This window comes from Ascidiella aspersa, chromosome 1 (genome assembly GCF_963924565.1).
Source record: "Ascidiella aspersa chromosome 1, kaAscAspe10.2, whole genome shotgun sequence".
NCBI classification, from domain to species: Eukaryota; Metazoa; Chordata; class Ascidiacea; order Phlebobranchia; family Ascidiidae; genus Ascidiella; species Ascidiella aspersa.
Window position 1 is genome coordinate 17828356 of NC_139447.1, and position 18773 is coordinate 17847128.

Here is an 18773-nt window from a genome sequence, read left to right on the forward strand (position 1 = left end):
AGTTTTCATGCTCTTATTGTTTATCGTCGAAATACGCTTTCTTCCTATTTAAAGCACACAGTATATAATTTAGGCCATGCTTAGGCTGTAATACATGTAAGGGTAAACTGCACCAAAACTATCTAAGCTTAAAGTCCCAGGCAAAAAAGAAAAACGGCAGCAGTCAAAACTAGAAAGGCATAACAACTGCTGTTAGTCTACATTCAAAGCCAGAGATGAAGTTTATTCACCACGCATGCCCAAACACAACAATTGTTAAGTTTAATTTTCCAGATGTATGTGACATTTACTGTCGGTCCATGACCAATATTTTTCCACATTAAACAGTTAGACAACTGGTATGATAAAACATAATGATACAAGCTGGTAGCCTATGAACCAACACCTACTATACCTACACCAGTGGTTTTCAACCAGAATTCCGCTGAACCTTGGGGTTTCGCTTGTACAGTCCAGGGGTTCCGCAATTTCTAAATTCTTTAGCTAATTGAGGTGTTTTTATTACACTGGGGTTCCTCGAGCCAGTGGAATGTTTCCATAGGGTCCACTCCAGCAGAAAGGTTAAAAAGCACTGACCTAAACTATATGTGTTACTTGAGTTTATTTAAGTTTGAGGACTGTTTTTTGTTGTATCCATATGAACATTGCTTAGAGAATGCAATCAACCTGAGATGTGGAAATCAACCGATGGCTTGAAATTATTGTGTTTTGTGACCCCTGCTATAAATGATGTTTAAGTTTGAAAACAAAATTTGTATTAAGATATAAATTACTGTTATGTCATACAATTACTTTGTAAAGGCTGTCAAGCTTTCATTATGCCAAACTCCATACTTTTTCCTGTCAAACATTCATGTAAAACTGGAAGGCCACCAAGAAAATGGTTTATTCTGTTTTTGACACAAATGATCTTTAATCTAAAACTTTTTTAGCTTTGTTAGAAAGTGTGATTCATTTTGGCTTTTTCATACACAGTATAACATATTTTTTGTACCAGCAGTACCAATCGAAACAGCAAGCAAGTTGTGTGAGGAATCAACTATTACAACATGTGACCAGTGTATTAGAAAGCATCCAGATTGTGCTTGGTGTGCATCCTCGCATAAAGTGGTTGGGGGAAAGCGGTGTCAACACAAAAGGTATATCTGCTGTTTACTTTTACTAAATCTAAATAGTTTAAATAAGGACATAGGAAATACTTCTGATCTGTAAAAAGATTAGAATATAAATGGAAATGTTTTTTTGCCTTAGTTTGGTCAGTTATGTAAAATGCAAGTTTTTATCTCATGACATCAACATTATGAAAGTGCAGTTTATTTCTTGAAAAGGTTAAAGCATAACTTCCGTTCAAAAACAGTAAATCAGTGACATAAGGTTAATTGGTATAAGTTGGTATTACAATTTTATGTACTTTGAAAGTGTGGTATCCTCTAAAACAGACCTGGACAACATACGGCCCGTGGGCCGGATCCGGCCCGCCAAGCAGTTTAAACCGGCCCGCGGCTTATTTTCAATAAAATACATAGGCTAAGCGAAAACCAGGGCAAGTTGACAGATCTTGTCAAGATCCCGCCAAATTCGATTTTTAGCTTGTTCTAAATGCTAAAACGGAAACGCTTGGCGCGATTCTCTTATGTCTTTCTCGTATGTTTCACGCGATTGTTTTGCATCTTTACAAACAAATAGCATCCTCTGCTCAGTGGCACTCTCTCCAACGAAAGTTTAACAAACTTAGCCTACAAATATTAGGCTAAGTTTGTTAAACTTTGTAACACATCGGTAACTTAAAGTTTAAAAAAAAACAACATATAGGTAAGTTTTTCGTTACAAATTTTCCCGTATTTTAATCTTAAGTTTTGGGTCAACGCACCCCACAACTTAATTAACGCTAATATATCAAGCAATATACATTTTTAGTCGGTGCTCAATGCTTCACGTACCATCTAAATCTAAATTAAAGTTTGCGTTTTCAAACAAACATAGTCGCAAATTTTTCGCGCTTTGCGCGACGTTTTGTCACCTTCTTTAAATTCGACTTAAATTGCACATTTTCGCACTCCAAAATGTAATAACAAATTGGTTGATTATTTGTTTTACACCGTCAGAGTATGACGTCATATTGTATGTATTTTAGATCCTATATTTGACCCGGCCTGCCACAATATTTTAGGTTTCTCATGCGGCCTGCGCCCGCGGCTAAAAATAATTGCCCACCCCCGCTCTAAAAAGAAGTTTTAAATATATATACATATTGGAAGACAATGTATTTTTTTCTTGTAGCAAGCTTGAGTGTTTGGCTAATCCAGAAAATCCAGTGGGAACAATTAATAGATATAACAATACTCCATTATCCCTGCCAAATACTAATCTAAGTATTTCAGGAGCTGTGCAGTTGCAACCCCAAGCCTTGCGTATTAAACTTCGAAAAGGTTTGTTCTACCACTACTTATTGTTTTAAATCGTTTTATTGTAATTATTGTGCAATATTCTAGGAGAAAGCAAAAAGTTTAACATTACATTTCGCAAAGTGGAAGATTACCCAGTCGATCTTTATTACCTAATGGATCTTTCACATTCAATGGACGATGATTTGTTAACTTTGCAAAATTTGGGTGAAAAATTAGCCCAAGATATTAAAAGTAATGTCACCAGCAATATTAAGGTATATACCAATTTAACATATATTTTTTAATAGTTTATATCCAACCAAATTATTAAGTAATGGTCCAACATTGCGTAACAATTTTTTATACCCACAACTGCTTAAGAGGACTCAACAAAAAGAGCTTTAATAATAATAAACAATTTTTTTCAGCTAAAATCACACAGAGGCAACCCTTACATGTGAACTGACGGCCCATTGTAAGTTATTAGTCAGTCTCTTACCCCTAGGCCACAATAAGTAAACTATACAAGCTAAAAGGTGGAAAAAAAGATTTGCTCGGCAGATATTCTTACCGCTTTGTACACGTGTACAGTCTTGAATTAAAATCCTATTCTTTGGCAAGGTTGTCTGTTTTGCATTACATTTGCTAAATAATGCCTTTTATAACAGCTGGAAATTCGAACACCTATAGTATTTTTGAATTCGAAAAATTGTGCACACATGAAAAAAGAAGGAAAGACACTGTCATAAAGCAGGGACCAAGTCTTTCTGTCCTGCATTTTTAAAATATATTCGGCCTTTAATATTCAATATTTACAGTCATCCAGTTCTTTATAAAACTAAACTTGTGCACCCCTGTCCCCATTACCCGGTTTAAGTATGTTAGCTATGTGAAGAGAGTTAGTGATATGACAATATGGCCTTACATATTATATTAACCTGTCAGCTTTACCTCAGCGTTTTTCACATATGTAGTTGTTTCGTATTACAAACTTTCTTATTTTGGAAGACTTATATCACTCAGCCATTTTAACACATGTGATTTTTACAAGAAGGTAATAAAATGAGCCTGTGGGAAGTTTTAAATTCTTGACTAATTGAAATGGCCGATTTGCCAGTTAGTAATGACAAGGGTTATTGTTTTTGCAAGCTGGGAACAAGTCATAGAAACAATGGCTTCTGCATCCTGTTTGTATGTAAATAAAATAAAATTTGTCCTAGAGAATAATTTAGGCATACTTCCAAAATACTTCCAAATCTCCATTATATATATGCGTGTCAAAACATGGTTTATAAATTTTGTTCTTGATATTTTTAGATGGGATTTGGAACATTTGTTGACAAAGTTATGATGCCATTTGCAAGTACTGTACCAGAGCAGTAAGCTTCTATGCACAATGCTTATCTATTTTTACCAATAAACATCCTTCTACAAAATATTGCAGAATATACCTACATAAACTATGTTAAATCTTTTAAGTTTAAATGGATTCAAATGATTTCCAATATGTATAAATACTATACCTAACACAATTTCAGGGGTGCTTCCACATCAATATATTGTTGGGCGTGGGCCGAAAATTTATTTTCAGGACATATCTTGTTTTTGCTCTTACTTTGGTTTTTATGGTTTGCTTGGTATGTTTCAGACCGATTTTTGTCCGAAGCATTATAGAAAAAGTATACATCGTAGAACTTTCAAATTTTCAGACATGGCGTAGAGTGGTATGAAGGTGCGATGTCGAGGATTATAAGGCTGAACCCCTAGGTGCCTTTGATTGGGGGACAAAAAAACTAAAATATTGTGACGTCATCGTTTTAGCTCTTTCTTTGTAGCTATCTACTCCTACCTAGCGGCGGATAAACTCAATACAGAATTCGTTCATATCGCTTCCTTGGTTCAGCTCGCGAAGCAATTAAGTGGCTGCTGGCATCATGCTGCGCTTCATTGTCTCGCGCGTGCAACGTTTATTGTTCAAAGTGACTGCGTTATTAAAACTGGGCGTGTGCGACTTGCATTTAAGAAAGAGGCTTCACTTAGTAAAATAACCTACTACTCTTACAAAATAGCATATTTTACTGCCGCAAATATAAAGGCGAAATCTGGTGGCAGTGTACGCCTCTCTATTTGCACCTGTTGCGCATGTTACTCCAATCAAACATATCAACACCAGGCCTAAACAGATTAAAATTGTACAAAGGCGCAGCAAGCAAAACATTAAGCTGAATGCATTATTAGGGAGGACGTTACAAAGCTACGCTATAACATGGCGTCATACTAAAATAAATATTAAGAACACTGCGTTTATTGGATTTCAATTGGCAAAACTTTCAATTTAAAAGGTGGTTTATTTATTAATAAAAAAAACACCAACCCATGAAAATATAAATATGCAAAAACCGCACCCCGCCTAGTTATTATCTTTTATTTCTCGTCGCAAATAAACTAGACTTTATACATGAAACATAAGGTTCCATTGAGAGACCTGATAAAAACAGTTTCATAAAAAATTTTAAGGGATCTGTGACTGCTTTGAGCAAACAAAAAGGGTTACCTCAAGACTAAAAGGTTGAAAACCACTGATTTAAATTAGCATGCATAACATCTCTAAAGTTAAAATTAATTTATTTGCTCTATATCAGCCAAGTCCTAATGTTTTAATATTAATTATTCCCTGGACATATTTCTGGAACCCAAATCTTGTTTAATCAATCCAACTCATTTCTAATGGTGACTAATGCTAATGTTTTCATTCTATACCAGGCTAGACAATCCATGTGCGAAAAACCAACAAAGCCCAGTATGTGCTCCCCCATTTGGATTCAAACACCAGCAAAATATATCCGGCAATCTAACAAATTTTAGAACAAGTGTAAAAGACACCATAATCAGTGGTAACATTGATTCACCAGAAGGGGGATTTGATGCTTTAATGCAAATTGCAGTTTGTACAGTAAGTATTTTATATGTTTGTTGTGTCAGCTAATTTATTTCATCATTTTAAAGAAAATCGGCCTGCAAACAAATTAGTGAGGATTGTATTTTTATTTTGTCTAAATGAATTGGTACATATAAAAAAAAATTTTAGCACTTTTGTATATCTACATTATTAAGTGACAATTGAAATGCAGGCTAGTTTCTTTAATTAGCATAACTTTTTAAGACAAGATTGCGACAGCCAAGCCCAAACCACTTGTCGAGGTTGACTTCATCTCTGAGTATGGTATCATTCTTAAATGCAGAATATTTTACAAATGTCCACATATACTGCAAAATGCTCTTAGTGAAGTAGACTCAACTCAATAACCAACTGTGAGTTGCTGGTAATGTTTCCCAAAACATTTGCAATGGCCAAAATAGGTTTTGCACCCAGGAAGTTAGTCATATTATGTAATATTGCATAGCATTGAGCATTCCAAGGATATTCCTTTACATTATATATATGAAAATTTTTCAAAAATAGAACTTTGCCTATAATCGCTACCATACCCTTACAACTTCCTAGAAACCCTTTATGGTAAAAATAAAGTACCTTGACCATATATTTTTGACCAATATACCCTGACTGAGTAATACAACTTCTTTTTTTTTAATATTTTGCAGAAAGAAATCGGCTGGAGGCCAGAAGCTACACATTTGGTGGTTGTTACTACGGATGCCTCTTTCCATATGGCACTTGATGGAAAATTGGCTGCTATTTTGGAAGCAAATGACATGAAATGTCATTTGGAAAAAGTATTGTTTTCCTTTATCCTAAAAGATTTGCCAATTTGATTACAATTATTTGAAAAAAATGTTATAGAAAGCTGTTCTGGCATTTAAGTTTTTTCCAGCCAGACCCATCAATTGGAAGTCAAATGTAGAGAAAGTGTCTGGTATAGTAATGTGTTTGTTGGGAGGAAGACAGTTTGTAATCAATTAAAAGTTATTTTAGTTCAAAGTCAGGATTGGTGTTCTTTCATATTAGCTATTTTTAATTCTCCTTGTTTGATATTTTTATCTAACTATGATAACAGCCTCCAAAACTGGGTAAAATCTTGAGGTAATTGAAAAAAGGAAAAAAGTACATTAAAAATGACTTATGCAATTCAAATTAGGCCACCACTTTTTTCAAATTTGTAATTTTGGTTTATTGCAAGAGCTAACAAAAAAAGTTTGCAAGGGCCGACATTGGGTTTTATTGCATAATGAGTTTTATAGGATAATCACCTGCCTTGTTTTTTTCAGCCAAGTTGTTTGTCAGGGGCATTACTATGTAATACTTTTTTTGTTAGATGACTTGAAAGTTGTAATTCTATCAATTTTAAAAGTTTGTCTTTTTGTTTTAGGGAGCAAACAGCCGACTGAAAAATGACATTGTTTACTCCAAAAGCAAAGAGCTTGACTATCCTTCAATTGGGCAGTTGCGCTCAGCATTTCAAAACTATAAAATCCAACCAATATTTGCAGTAACAAAGGAAGTTCGGTCATTGTATGATGTAAGTAATTTGGGCATTTAAATTGACGATAGAAATTAAAAAAGACAATAAAAAAAATCATCTGTTTCAATAATTGTTAAACTTTATTTATGTACACACTTTTACCAAAAAATGTGCATAGCTGAATAATAATAATCCCTTTGTGTAGTGTTTAAAACAGATGCATGCAACATATGGCCCTCGGGCCACAGCATGGCCCACGGTACCAATTTACCTGGCCTCCAAAGACTCCATCAAGCAGCCCATTATTTTTAAATTATTTTCATTGTTGCATCATAGTAAGGTATTTCTAAGGCATCATCATTGGCATTTTTGACTGTGTATTACCTCACACTGATTAAATTTGGTCCAATGTGATGACTGACAAACACTGTTTTTTTCATCAATGGTGTGCATTGTAAAAAAAACTGCCTTGTTCTTCTGGCAATGATTCAGCGTAAGAATAATAAACCTATCTATATATTAGGATACCTCATAATAGGCTTATTGTAATGCGGTATCTTGTACAGCAAGTACACCCCATCAATGTGACACACCCTTTAACAATTTTGGTACACCCTTGGGTGTACAATACACCCGATTGAAAAAAGCACTGCATTATGGTTTCAAACCTTGTGATGTTTCAGAACAAAATTTAAGCCAGGATTTTGTTGATTGTGCCAAAAATGTAAAAAGCAATTCTTGCAGCCCTAGTCTTCTGCACAAATCTAACAAACCGAAATTAGGTCTCACCTATCAATACCTATATCCCACCAATATGTTGTCTCATTTATTTTAGTAAACATCACTTTGCAAATCATGCCTTTGCTTTAAATTTCCTCACAATGTGTTTTGTTGCAAATATATGTATATATATTGGTAAATAAAAAGGTTTTCATTTACTTTCAGGGTCTCATTGAGTTGATTCCCAATTCTTATGTTGGTGAACTTAACACTGACTCAAGCAACATTATATCTATCATCAATACAGCCTACAATGTAATAATTTTATTATGTTTATCTTATATGTTTAACAATAGTCTAACATAATACGAAATATCAACTATATTTTAATATTATCAAGCAAATTAACTATATTTTAATTGCATACTAGGTATAAATTATAGCTTTTATTAGTAAATGACTAATACCATGTTAAAACCCAAATATTATATTAAATGTCATTTAATTTTTGTTCCAGCAACTCAAAGAGAAGTTGGAGATGACTTTGGGTGATTATAAGCCATCAGAGGTTGATATTAGCTATAGAGTTCTTTGTCCATCAACTAAAAAGTGGCAAGCTAATAATCTTACTTGTAATCAGATCAAGATTGGAAGCGAGGTAATTAATATAATATTCCAATATCAGTGTCTCTCAAACCAGAGTCCCCGGAATCATTTAAGTCTGTTTAAGCTATGCGAGTCATCAATCACATTAAATTTTGCTCTCTACAAAGTACATATTATGTACATTTCTGATTGTTAGAATTGTACCGGTATATCTGTTAACTTCCACACATCCCAGAGGTACTAAACTGAATTTTTCCGCCTGTTGCATATTACTGAATTCGGCAATATTCTGCATTAATGTACCCAAAAAAACCTACAAGCTTTCTAATTTAGCTATTTTGAAATATTTATCAAGTTTATTTAATATATAATATGGAAAAACAAACCGGGTGTTAGATTTACTTTGGTTGCAAGGTGAATGGTAAAGTAAGGCCAGAGTGCGTTTTGTACTAAAAGGCTCCTTTATGAAGTTGCTTGTATTAACAGAATGTAGCAAGCATTGGCTTCATGATTGTTTCTCGATCTGAGTCTATGTAGCTTAATTGGTACAGCGACGGTGCTGGTATGACCGGAGTTTGTGAGCTTGAACATCACTGCAGGCTAATTTTGTTTCTAGCCTGCCTTGTGTGCATCATTGATCGACATGGCTAGATCACATTTGTTAAACACATATGTGTGTGTATCTTTTGACTTGCTCCCCTCTGTGCATGTGTAGTTCAGTTCATAGAGCGGCAGTCTCGGTTTTCCCAAGGTTGTGAGTTTCATTTTAAGGCGGGCCCGATTTTATAACCTTCCTTGCATGAAAATCTTTAGTTGATTAGCTGATTCAGTTAGTCGAAGGCTCCCAGTGTTTTTCATGAGTATCTATAATTTTAACTATTATTATTTAATTACAAATTTCAGTATGGAAATACAGTATGTAGCTAATAAAATATTCCAAACCTTAAAATACCTTAATTTAAAAGGTTTAGATTTATGTTTTGCTCTTGTGATATTCATGCAAAAATTTGGGTTATAGTTTAAAAATAATAATAAATAATAAATAAAAATTATGACTATTTGTTTCTTTGAGCAAAATAGCTTTATATAGTAATACAAGTATTGCACAACTGTTGTTTTTGTACATTAGGTGGTGTATGAATTCACTGTCACAGCCACCAGCTGTCCAAACTCAGATATAAGTAACAACCCAGTTATTTTTACTTCAAATTCTTTAAGAGAAGATGTCAAGATATTCTTTGGTATGATACCTAATTTATCCAATTAATTAATATGTTTTTTTTTAAGTATTTATATATACATTCAATTAATTAAAATCTCTGGTTTTCCATAATTATAGTAACAGCTACAAAATATTATGAACATTTGTTATTTTATTTATTATCCTGTTTTTTTGTCAGTTTTGGGTAACACAGATTTTTTCTAAATTTAAAAGAACTTAACTGATAAGCATTTAATATAAGTTGTATTTAAATTACAAGATATTTTGTGCACCTGTGACTGTTCCAAAAACAACATCCCAAAAAGTGCCAACTGCAGCACCAACGGAACCTTAATTTGTGGTGTGTGTGACTGTGGTAATACACACGAAGGAGCTCAATGCCAATGTTTAAAAGAAAAGGCTAATGAATCAGTGTTAGACAAATGTAAAAAAAGTAAAACAACGTCAAGTGATACATGCGAGTGAGTTTCACTAGTTTGACTGTTAAAATTTTAAGTTGGTTTTAAATAAGTTTTCAAAACTAAATTAATAATTTTTTTGAGAAGTCCAATATTATGTTGTATAAATTTCAAAATTATGAAAATAGTCCTTATATAGTATATTGTGTAATCTAATTAGGTAGTCTTTGTGTTTTTTATTATTAGTTATGATTCTTTTTGATCGACAAATTTACATGAATAATGTCTTTTCTCATATGGTTTCTGAAATTTTCGGTCATTTTTTTAACAATAGTTTCAAAAAATACAACGTATGCTAAGGCAAACAAATAAACTTTTAAGTCTTATTTATGGGTAATAATTGTATATTTATTGACCCCAATACATAGTGACCGGGATCTTAATAAATACTTTTCAAGTTTAAAACTGGTCAAAGGTAAAATTAAAGATTTCTGATTTCATTTATTGGTGACATTTTTAGGGGCCATGGCAATTGTGAATGTGGTGTTTGTAATTGCAATGACGGATATTTTGGAAAACATTGTGAATGTAGTAACAAAGGTTGTCCTTCTAGCCAAGACAAGATATGTGGTGGTATGTAACACAGAGTTTATATTTATATATATTATTATAATTTTATTTTCGACAAAGCACTTAGTACTTTCTTTAATAAAATTGATGGAAAATGGATTTTTGTTTTTTCTTAGGTATACTGCAGGGAGTTTGTCATAATTGTAATAACAACCCTACTTGCAACTGCACTAATGGCTGGACGAAATCTGCTATTGGAACATGTTCTTGCAATGACAAGAAATGCAAAGCTAATGAAACTGATATTCTTCTCTGTAGTGGAAATGGAAAGTGTGAATGTGATGAATGCATCTGTAACTCGGTTTGTTCTAGTATTAAAACAGTAAGATCTCGATTGATTGTTATGTTACCTAAAATGTTGTTTAGACCTATACAGGCAAGTACTGTGACTCTTGCATTGATCCAAAGTGCAAACCACCACAAAAACTTTGTGACCCCAAAATAGGCGATTGTGCTTCTTGTGTTTTTGATCAAAAAATTAAGGTAGGTTTTTTTTTGTTTTTTCATTTTATTTTAAATATTTAGTATAAATGTTTTGTAGAATTGCAGCTCCAAGTGTAATGGTATAAACTATGAAACTCTTCAAACCATACCTAAATGCACAAATTGTCCAACTGATTGTCATTCAAAATGCAGTGAAATTAATAGGTAAGCCAATTGTTTTGAATATTGTTGTGTTTAAATATCTATTAAAGTTTATGTTTATTAGGGAGAAGATAAAGTCACAACCATGCACTTTGCGTCAGATTGATTCACCTTGTAACATTTATTTTGAAGTAGTTTGGAGTGAAATCAGAAATGACTATTTGCTCCTTGTCCAGGAATTCAACAAAGATAGAGGTGGGGAAGTATAAGTGATAAATCAACAGTTGACTTGGGTACACTATGCACGGATCTGTAATGTAGCTTGATAATAAATTGCGAATCGAAAAAGGTCGAGCAAATCGACAGCATCTTGATTAAGACGTTTTGACACAAGCATCGAAACGTCTTACTCAAGATGCTGTCGATTTACTCAACCTTTTTGGCTTTGCAATTTATTATCAAGCAACAGTTGACTTTTTGTGAATCGACCTGAAATTACTGGGGCACAGCATTTCTATAAAAAAAAAATAAATCTAAATTACTGTACACAGTAAACCAGAGGTGGACACATCTTTACATCTTTGCCCAATTTTGTGCAGCTTTATGTTCTTGTTGTTTTAGTGTTTTTTTAATGTGCAGTGGATATTCAGTTGACATCATATCAGTTCATTACTTTATATATAGTGGAGGTATTACATCAGGGTTGATATGAAGTTAAAATTTGCTCGCAAGTTGGGCAAAGTGTCCCTTAATCCGCATGTGTAAAATCTCAACCCTTGTATACCATTTTTTAGACCTCTTTTTCAATAAAGTTACATTTTCAGTAATAATACAAACACACCAGTTTGTTTGTCATTTGGCAAAGTTACAATAGTCCTGACATCAAATAGTTAGTTGAAGTTTATTGGAAGTACTAATGGTAGAAATGTCATATGCAGTGTATATTTTTCGATTCTTTATTTATACTAGCCTAAATGGCTTTTTACCTAATATCATTCACTATTTTATTTATTATTGAAATTTGTTGCATTTATTGATAAAACTTGACATAATCACAGTGTATAACAGTGGTTCTCAAACTGCAAGCTGTAGCAAATGAGTGTGTCAAGTTTGCCACCAAACTTTTGGTAATTTTTTAAAATAGTTATTCAGTGGTGGCACAAATGTGAGACCTGAATGCACACTGTCCATTGAATAACTATAATTGAATGAGCTGAAACAAGTAAGGATCTCCCACGGACAATAAAATGTAAAGAAAAATTCTTGTCTTCGTATCCAAAGATCTTAAGACTGTTTATTTATTAAAACAGATAAAACATAAAATCATTTCTTAAAATCTTACAGAAATATATATATTACGCCTATAAGGCATCATCAGTTTCTGTACAAAAAACAAACATGTGAAAATGCCAATATGGGTGGTTAAAAAGTAAAATATATAAAATTAAAAATAGTAGAATAGCGTATAGGTCTAAAATCATAAAACACCTGCAGATGTCAGATGCAAAAGCAACAACTAGCGAATGGCATCAAACGACAACGTGACAAAACGGATAATTGAATGGTATTTACTGTTGCCTGTAGTGGTTGTAAACAACAACTTTTTGTAGAAAGAGTCCTGCAAACTTTTATTTTTCCCTAAACAGCGAGCTGAAAAACGTTTAGGGGCACTGCAACCGGTGTGGGAGTTTCAAGGCCATAAAAAACAAATCGCCGAACGTTTGTGTGCAGGTAGTTTTTAGACACCCTAAATGCCCTGCAATTTGACCGAGTTACACGCGTAATTAGTTTGAAAATTTTCACTTAAACTAGGAAGTAACCTATTCTGTTTAAATACTATTGATTTAAAATCTATGGTGTACTACTTTACAGATTGCCCGCCGCCGCCAAATGTATTGCTGATTGTTCTTCCAATTGTTATTGGAATAGTTGTTGTTGGAGTGATTGCATTGATTGCATGGAAAGTTTATCAAACTATTAGAGACAAAAGAGAGTGGGTAAATTTTGAAAATGAAATGAAGAAATCAAAATGGACAAAGGTATTTCATGTTTTGTTTCATTTCTTGGATTTAGTATGATTATTTTTATTTATCAAGTGATAGCTGTTAAAACAAATGATGCTTTAAACTGAACTCAATCATTATTAATTTTCATTTTATCTTATTATCTATTAAAAAAAAAATATTGAATCCTTTGATCCAAATCCAAATGAGAGTCGTATCCAATTCTGCCGTTTATTTTGGGTAATCGGAAAATAATTTGATTTTTTACTGTCGATGGTTGCGCCTAATAAAACACGAGTAACAAGTTTAGATAAAGGCTTGTTGCTGTGGCGACACATTTCTAGTGAGGAACTTTAAATGTTGCCTTGTAGCACAGTTTTTTGCGTTTTTGGGGCGACAAAATGACTTCCGCGTCTTGTGATAACCTTCGCCTAATACTTGTGTCAATCAAGTATTATTGGGTGAGCGACCAACATGTAATGCCTGGTACATAGTCACAATTTGCTTAACTGCATTAAGTTGTGTAAATACAGGGTTACTTAAGGTTAACTTTAGGCCAATTTATGCACAGCGTAATTGTCAAATATTGGTTATAGCAACAGTAACGTTGTATTCTTTTGACTAAATTATTTAACTGCATAACAGATCAAGTTGGTCAAAAAAGTAGAACTGACACAGAACAATGTTTTAAAAAACAGCCTGACCATATTTCTTAAGAGCTGAAAAGAGTTTATTTGTAGAGTTGCATTGTACTCACTATATTGGCAAAATATTACGTTTTGGCAAAAACCTGGACATACTGTATATTACAGTTTACACAACTGCTTTAAATGACGGTTGTTAGGAATGTTAGACATTAGGGAGATTATTGTTTTTTTATTAAAACATACACATGTTAGCAAATTGTTTTGCAATTTATAACTGTGACTGTGGGTCCTGTAAGGTAGGGTATATTAAGATAAATCCCTCCCCCAAACAAAATGGAGATTAATTTAATAAAAAAATTCTAGTACTACATATTCTGGATTTGTTATTCTAGATTGAATACTAATGTTCTAGTATCCCCTGGGATTCTACTTTGAACATCCCTAGTTGCTAGTTACTTTAACATATATTTAGATTATTATATGGGCTGAAAATTTATTTTCTGGACATATCTTGTTTTTGCTGCTATTCTTTTTTGGTTACATTTAAATTGGTATTTAGAAAAATAAGGTATTTTAGATATTAAAAAAACTTAGGACTATTAGTTTGTTGCATGCATTTTATGAGTTGTACTGCTGCCTTATATTTGTAAACGGCTGTATTGATTTCTACAAACTAAATTATATTTTCCTTAGGAAAACAGTAGGTTTAGTATTACAGCTGGAATGTTGCATTAGCAATCCAGACATTTTTGTTAAAAAGCAATTATTGTGATACCAACTGCATGCAACTGATTTTTTTATTGAAGGGCCAAAATCCGATATTTGAAAAACCTTTCACTAGATTTGAAAACCCAACCTTTCATGGAAACTAGTATTATTGCCAGGTAAGAAATATGTTATTAAAATAGATGTCATATGCTAATAAATTTTCGATAAAATGTGTTTGTCATTAGAAAATAAAGCCTAATTATTTTCTGAATAATGTATATACAAAATCAAATCAAAGGGAAAACTGTTGTTACAATATATGATGGTATTTCTAATGGAGCTTACTTTGTTATCCACAGTCAACTAAAGATTGTATATTAATTGTAACTGCATATGCCAGTTAACATTAATTTCTAATATGGACACCTATTTTTTTAGGCCTTTATTTAAACAAGCAAATCATGAGTTTAGTATCGTGCTTTTAGCTCCCTTAACATATCGGCCAAAACACATCATTATTTCTGCATATATAGGTATACTCATCAGTGCATTTTTACAACTATTATTCATAAAATTATAGCAAACACATTTTATTATATACTAGACGAAATACCCTGCGTTGCCTAGGTTAAAACCTTTTACAATAAGCGCGATATATTAGGTACATTCCGGCAATGCCCCGATTTTGTGTGGTTAAAAATGTATGAAGCCATATTATTGTATACCATTTCCTTGTAAGTGTAAATGAACGTGTAATTTGAATTGCAACCGAAAGTAAATTGGAAACATTAAAATGTATTTTAATTAGGGCAATATGCTTAATTTGATTTTGATTTCCACGCCAGTAAATGCGCTTGAAGTTTTTTGTATGCAACGAAGTATGTAACCAAAAAGCAATTTTTAAACAAACAAATTTAATTATTCGCCTTGTGAGATTAAATTTTTAAACAGTTAAAACATAAAACCTTAAAGCAAATACGTAATCCCGGTACCATATTGAGTCCAATGTAAGTAAAAATGTTTAATTAAAACCGCCGCATTAAACGGGAAAAAATTGCGAACTCTATACCTAAATTTTGCACGGATGTAGGATATGTCGCGCGCAGACATCTAACTTGAGCGCTCGGTGTGACGCCGCCGTTCCTTTTGTTGGGCGACGATGACATGGTCTGTCCGCCATGCCAGCGACCGAGCGGCGAACATGAGTTGTCGGTCGACCAAACGGTCGACAAACTTTCTCATTTATATATATAGATATTTATTATTTTGCACAACACTTTCAATGGATTATTATTCGTGTTATTAAGGTATTTTATTATGTTCCACTGGTTCCAAAAAAACAATACACTTTAAACACTCATTAATTGACTTAGAAAATCACAACGACACGCTTGACACCTAATCTTTTACACAAGCTGGTGCAATTGACATAATAAACTAAATGTTGATATTTGCTATTTTGGGGATTCATATCAAAGATGTGTCAAATCATTATATATGTTGTGACCAACAATTCGAGTTTTTAATCACTTAAGCGACAAAACAGTAGTTTCCCCTCCCATTGGCCCGGGTGAGACATTTTCAAAAACTGGGTGATCCATTGTTAAACTGCTATTTTGTGGTGTTAAATAGTTCTCGTTTTTAATATAATAAAATGTCGTACTTGTAATCAAAAAGCCTTTTTATTTTTATTTGCCAGAACTCAGAACAAAGCAATAAAGACAAAGTTTAAGCTGACTTTTTTTTTTGCCTTATGTTGCTTAGCAATTATACTTCGTAAGTCCACGTTTTTAAGGCAGTCGCCCTTTTCACATAACAGATAATTTTTTTGATTTTGACTAATTGTGATTTGTTTTCTTTTTTTCAAAGGATATAAATCCTGTTTTTCAAAAGCCTACTTCGCGATTTGAAAATCCATCCTATGGTGGGGATGAACAATGATGATGTGGAATTTTAATTTAACCAATAACTGCTTATTCAGATGGCTTGTCTTTCAGTAAATTTTATATAACTTTTTTCGTTTTCTATTTTGAACAGTTTATAAACCAGGAAACATGAAAGATAAAATCTAGTGCTTATGACTAGCAATGTAAAATCCAATTTGTCTGATATATTGGAAATACATGTTGCACATTTTCCAGCATATCTTCATGTAAACTGGTTTAGTTTAAAATGTGTTAGATATAGTGAACGTTTTTTGTTTACCGATTATTATTAAACGTAGTTTATGTTTTGTAAGATATTTCGTTAGGTTTCGTCCTATTCAAGTCGTGAAATAAAGTCCCAGTTTTTGTAAAGTTAGCACCTTATCAATGGGAATTTTAAGTCAAAATCGTGTTTTTTTTAGCCTGGCTTAAACAGAACAAAAACTGTGTATAAACACGTTTGTTATTTGAAGCTAAATAATTCCTTATGTTTTAAATCAGGGGTCGGCAACCTTTTCCTAGTAGCGGACCAGATCCAAACCAAGAAAGGTCTCGGCGGGCCGAAATAAATTTTAACCGACAGCATTAAAACGTGTAGTTTTTAACATTTTTATTAATAATTTTATGTTATCAATTGTACCTACTGTTGCTAAGTCGCGTCCATATAATTTTTATTACAACTGAAAATAGGTCTAATTAAATTTTATAAAATGCGTAAAGAGAAAAACAAAATGCGTTTGGTATATAATTTCGAATGAAAAGGTGTAATAAAAATTTTGTTTTTGTTATAAAGAGGGAAACGCGATAAACTTAATGGTTAATTTAATTTATTCTGTAATATGAATATGGCCGTCAAACTCAATGTTCATGTTTAAAAAATGCATCCGATATACTAATTAAAAAAAACTTCCATTGTACATAGTTCCAAAGGTATGTATGACGCCTTAAGGGTGAAAAGATTACCCCAAAACGCTAACATTTTAGCTGTATAAATATTTTTTACATTGGGTAACAGCCTCGTACCATGTAAAAGATCTGGTGGGCCGTAGGTTGCCGACCCCTGATCTTAATAAATCTTCTATGTATTTGTAAAAGTTCTTTTTTGTCTACTCGTTTGTCCGTTGAATTGTCTTGTCAACATAATATAGCTTCTCTTTGGAAATGCTATGCTCAACACATAATGGCCCCCCGATGAAGTCTTGCAGAACTTTGTCATGTATTGCACTTTACTTTAACGTTATTACATCATTACGTTACTGCTGTAGGCTACTGTTTACATTGATATATCCACCTTCACACAACGTAAGTATTAAGTTGATGCAAGCCTGCTTGCTTAGCGTAATTACCGTAAATTTACATGCGTGCGACTATAGCGCCTTCGAAATTCATAATCTACAAATTTTGGGTGCTGATGACTGTGGAAAAATAATGATTAATGAAATAAATCCCTTTTAAGTTTGAATTCTAAGTTAATGTAAGAACGCTTTCTAATCAGGCAGTTCTTAAACTGAGTGTTAAACACACTTGTTGATCTAATAATTAATTTAGTGTTGAAAAAAAAAATCTTTGACATAATTTAAAACAGTGATCCCCAAACTGTGTGCCGCGGCGCACTATTGTGCCTCGAGAGATTGTCAAGTGTGGGGCGAAACTTTTTGTAAATTTTAAAATAGTTTTTTTTTTGTATTACCATAATAAGCATAGCCTACATGCAAGTATTTTAGACTCAATACGCACTTATAAGGGCGATTGTAAAACGACTTAATTGTTATTCTGTTAAAAGTGTGCCGCGAGCCAAAAAATGATTTAAAACCATGAAATGCCCTGAGTGTACAACGCCAAAATACTTTGTTACTAATCGTTATTATGTTTCGTTACTAATCGTTATTAGCCTGGGCAACGCCTATAGTTTCTTTATTATTTTTATACTATTTGCAGATTATTATTTGCATTATATGTATACGTACCGAGAACTTTTGTTACCAATAAAAATATTGCAGTATTTACGCTTTTCGTATTACATAATTTTACATTTATTTAGCATTATCGGCTAATATTGTGTGGGGTCACAAAATAACACTTTCCTATAGTTTTAAGCCTTACAACGTTTCCGTGTTATATTTTCGGTTCCTCAAATGTGCAAAATTTTGAGGAACGAAGACTATTTCTAAATACGGTTCAATTCCGGTTTCGGTCGGAGCAATTCAAAAGTTCCGGTTCAGATCCGGTTTAACCACTGTTATTTCAAAATCGGTTCATAAAGTTCCGATTCGAACACAATTTAAGTTGCGTTAAATCCAAAAATGTGGAGAATAATTATTGAATTGTAACTTATGTCAAATATAAGTTTCGTGGGGTATTAAAAAGCAACCAGTTAATTATTAAAATTTAATATCTAAAAAATAAAAAAGCAACGTATAAAAAAAAAAAGAAAAAGAAAAAAGCAACGTATTTAAAAAATATTTATTTTTGTCATACAAGTTCGAACATGGTATGACTTGACTCTGTAAAATACAAGTTG

General features: G+C 32.8%; 1 protein-coding gene across 2 annotated transcripts in view; it reads left to right on the forward strand.

The window, feature by feature from the left end:
- The window catches only part of LOC146168133 (integrin beta-2-like), a 28896-nt gene extending 10623 nt beyond the window's left edge, over positions 1–18273 (forward strand). Inside the window, exons 2-20 of one of the 2 annotated variants that reach the window (XM_083390488.1) lie at positions 998–1139; positions 2281–2429; positions 2493–2662; positions 3705–3766; positions 5151–5340; positions 5991–6122; positions 6716–6865; positions 7754–7843; positions 8046–8186; positions 9264–9375; positions 9616–9817; positions 10275–10387; positions 10501–10685; positions 10751–10867; positions 10926–11032; positions 11094–11224; positions 12842–13008; positions 14426–14503; positions 16197–18273. In XM_083390488.1, coding sequence (XP_083246614.1) covers positions 998–1139; positions 2281–2429; positions 2493–2662; positions 3705–3766; positions 5151–5340; positions 5991–6122; positions 6716–6865; positions 7754–7843; positions 8046–8186; positions 9264–9375; positions 9616–9817; positions 10275–10387; positions 10501–10685; positions 10751–10867; positions 10926–11032; positions 11094–11224; positions 12842–13008; positions 14426–14491 — 2426 coding nt within the window. In that variant the 3' untranslated portion in view covers positions 14492–14503; positions 16197–18273. The remainder of the gene's footprint in view (positions 1–997; positions 1140–2280; positions 2430–2492; positions 2663–3704; positions 3767–5150; positions 5341–5990; positions 6123–6715; positions 6866–7753; positions 7844–8045; positions 8187–9263; positions 9376–9615; positions 9818–10274; positions 10388–10500; positions 10686–10750; positions 10868–10925; positions 11033–11093; positions 11225–12841; positions 13009–14425; positions 14504–16196) is intronic. The other variant, XM_083390495.1, reaches the window with a different exon arrangement.
- Positions 18274–18773: the final 500 nt, after the last annotated feature.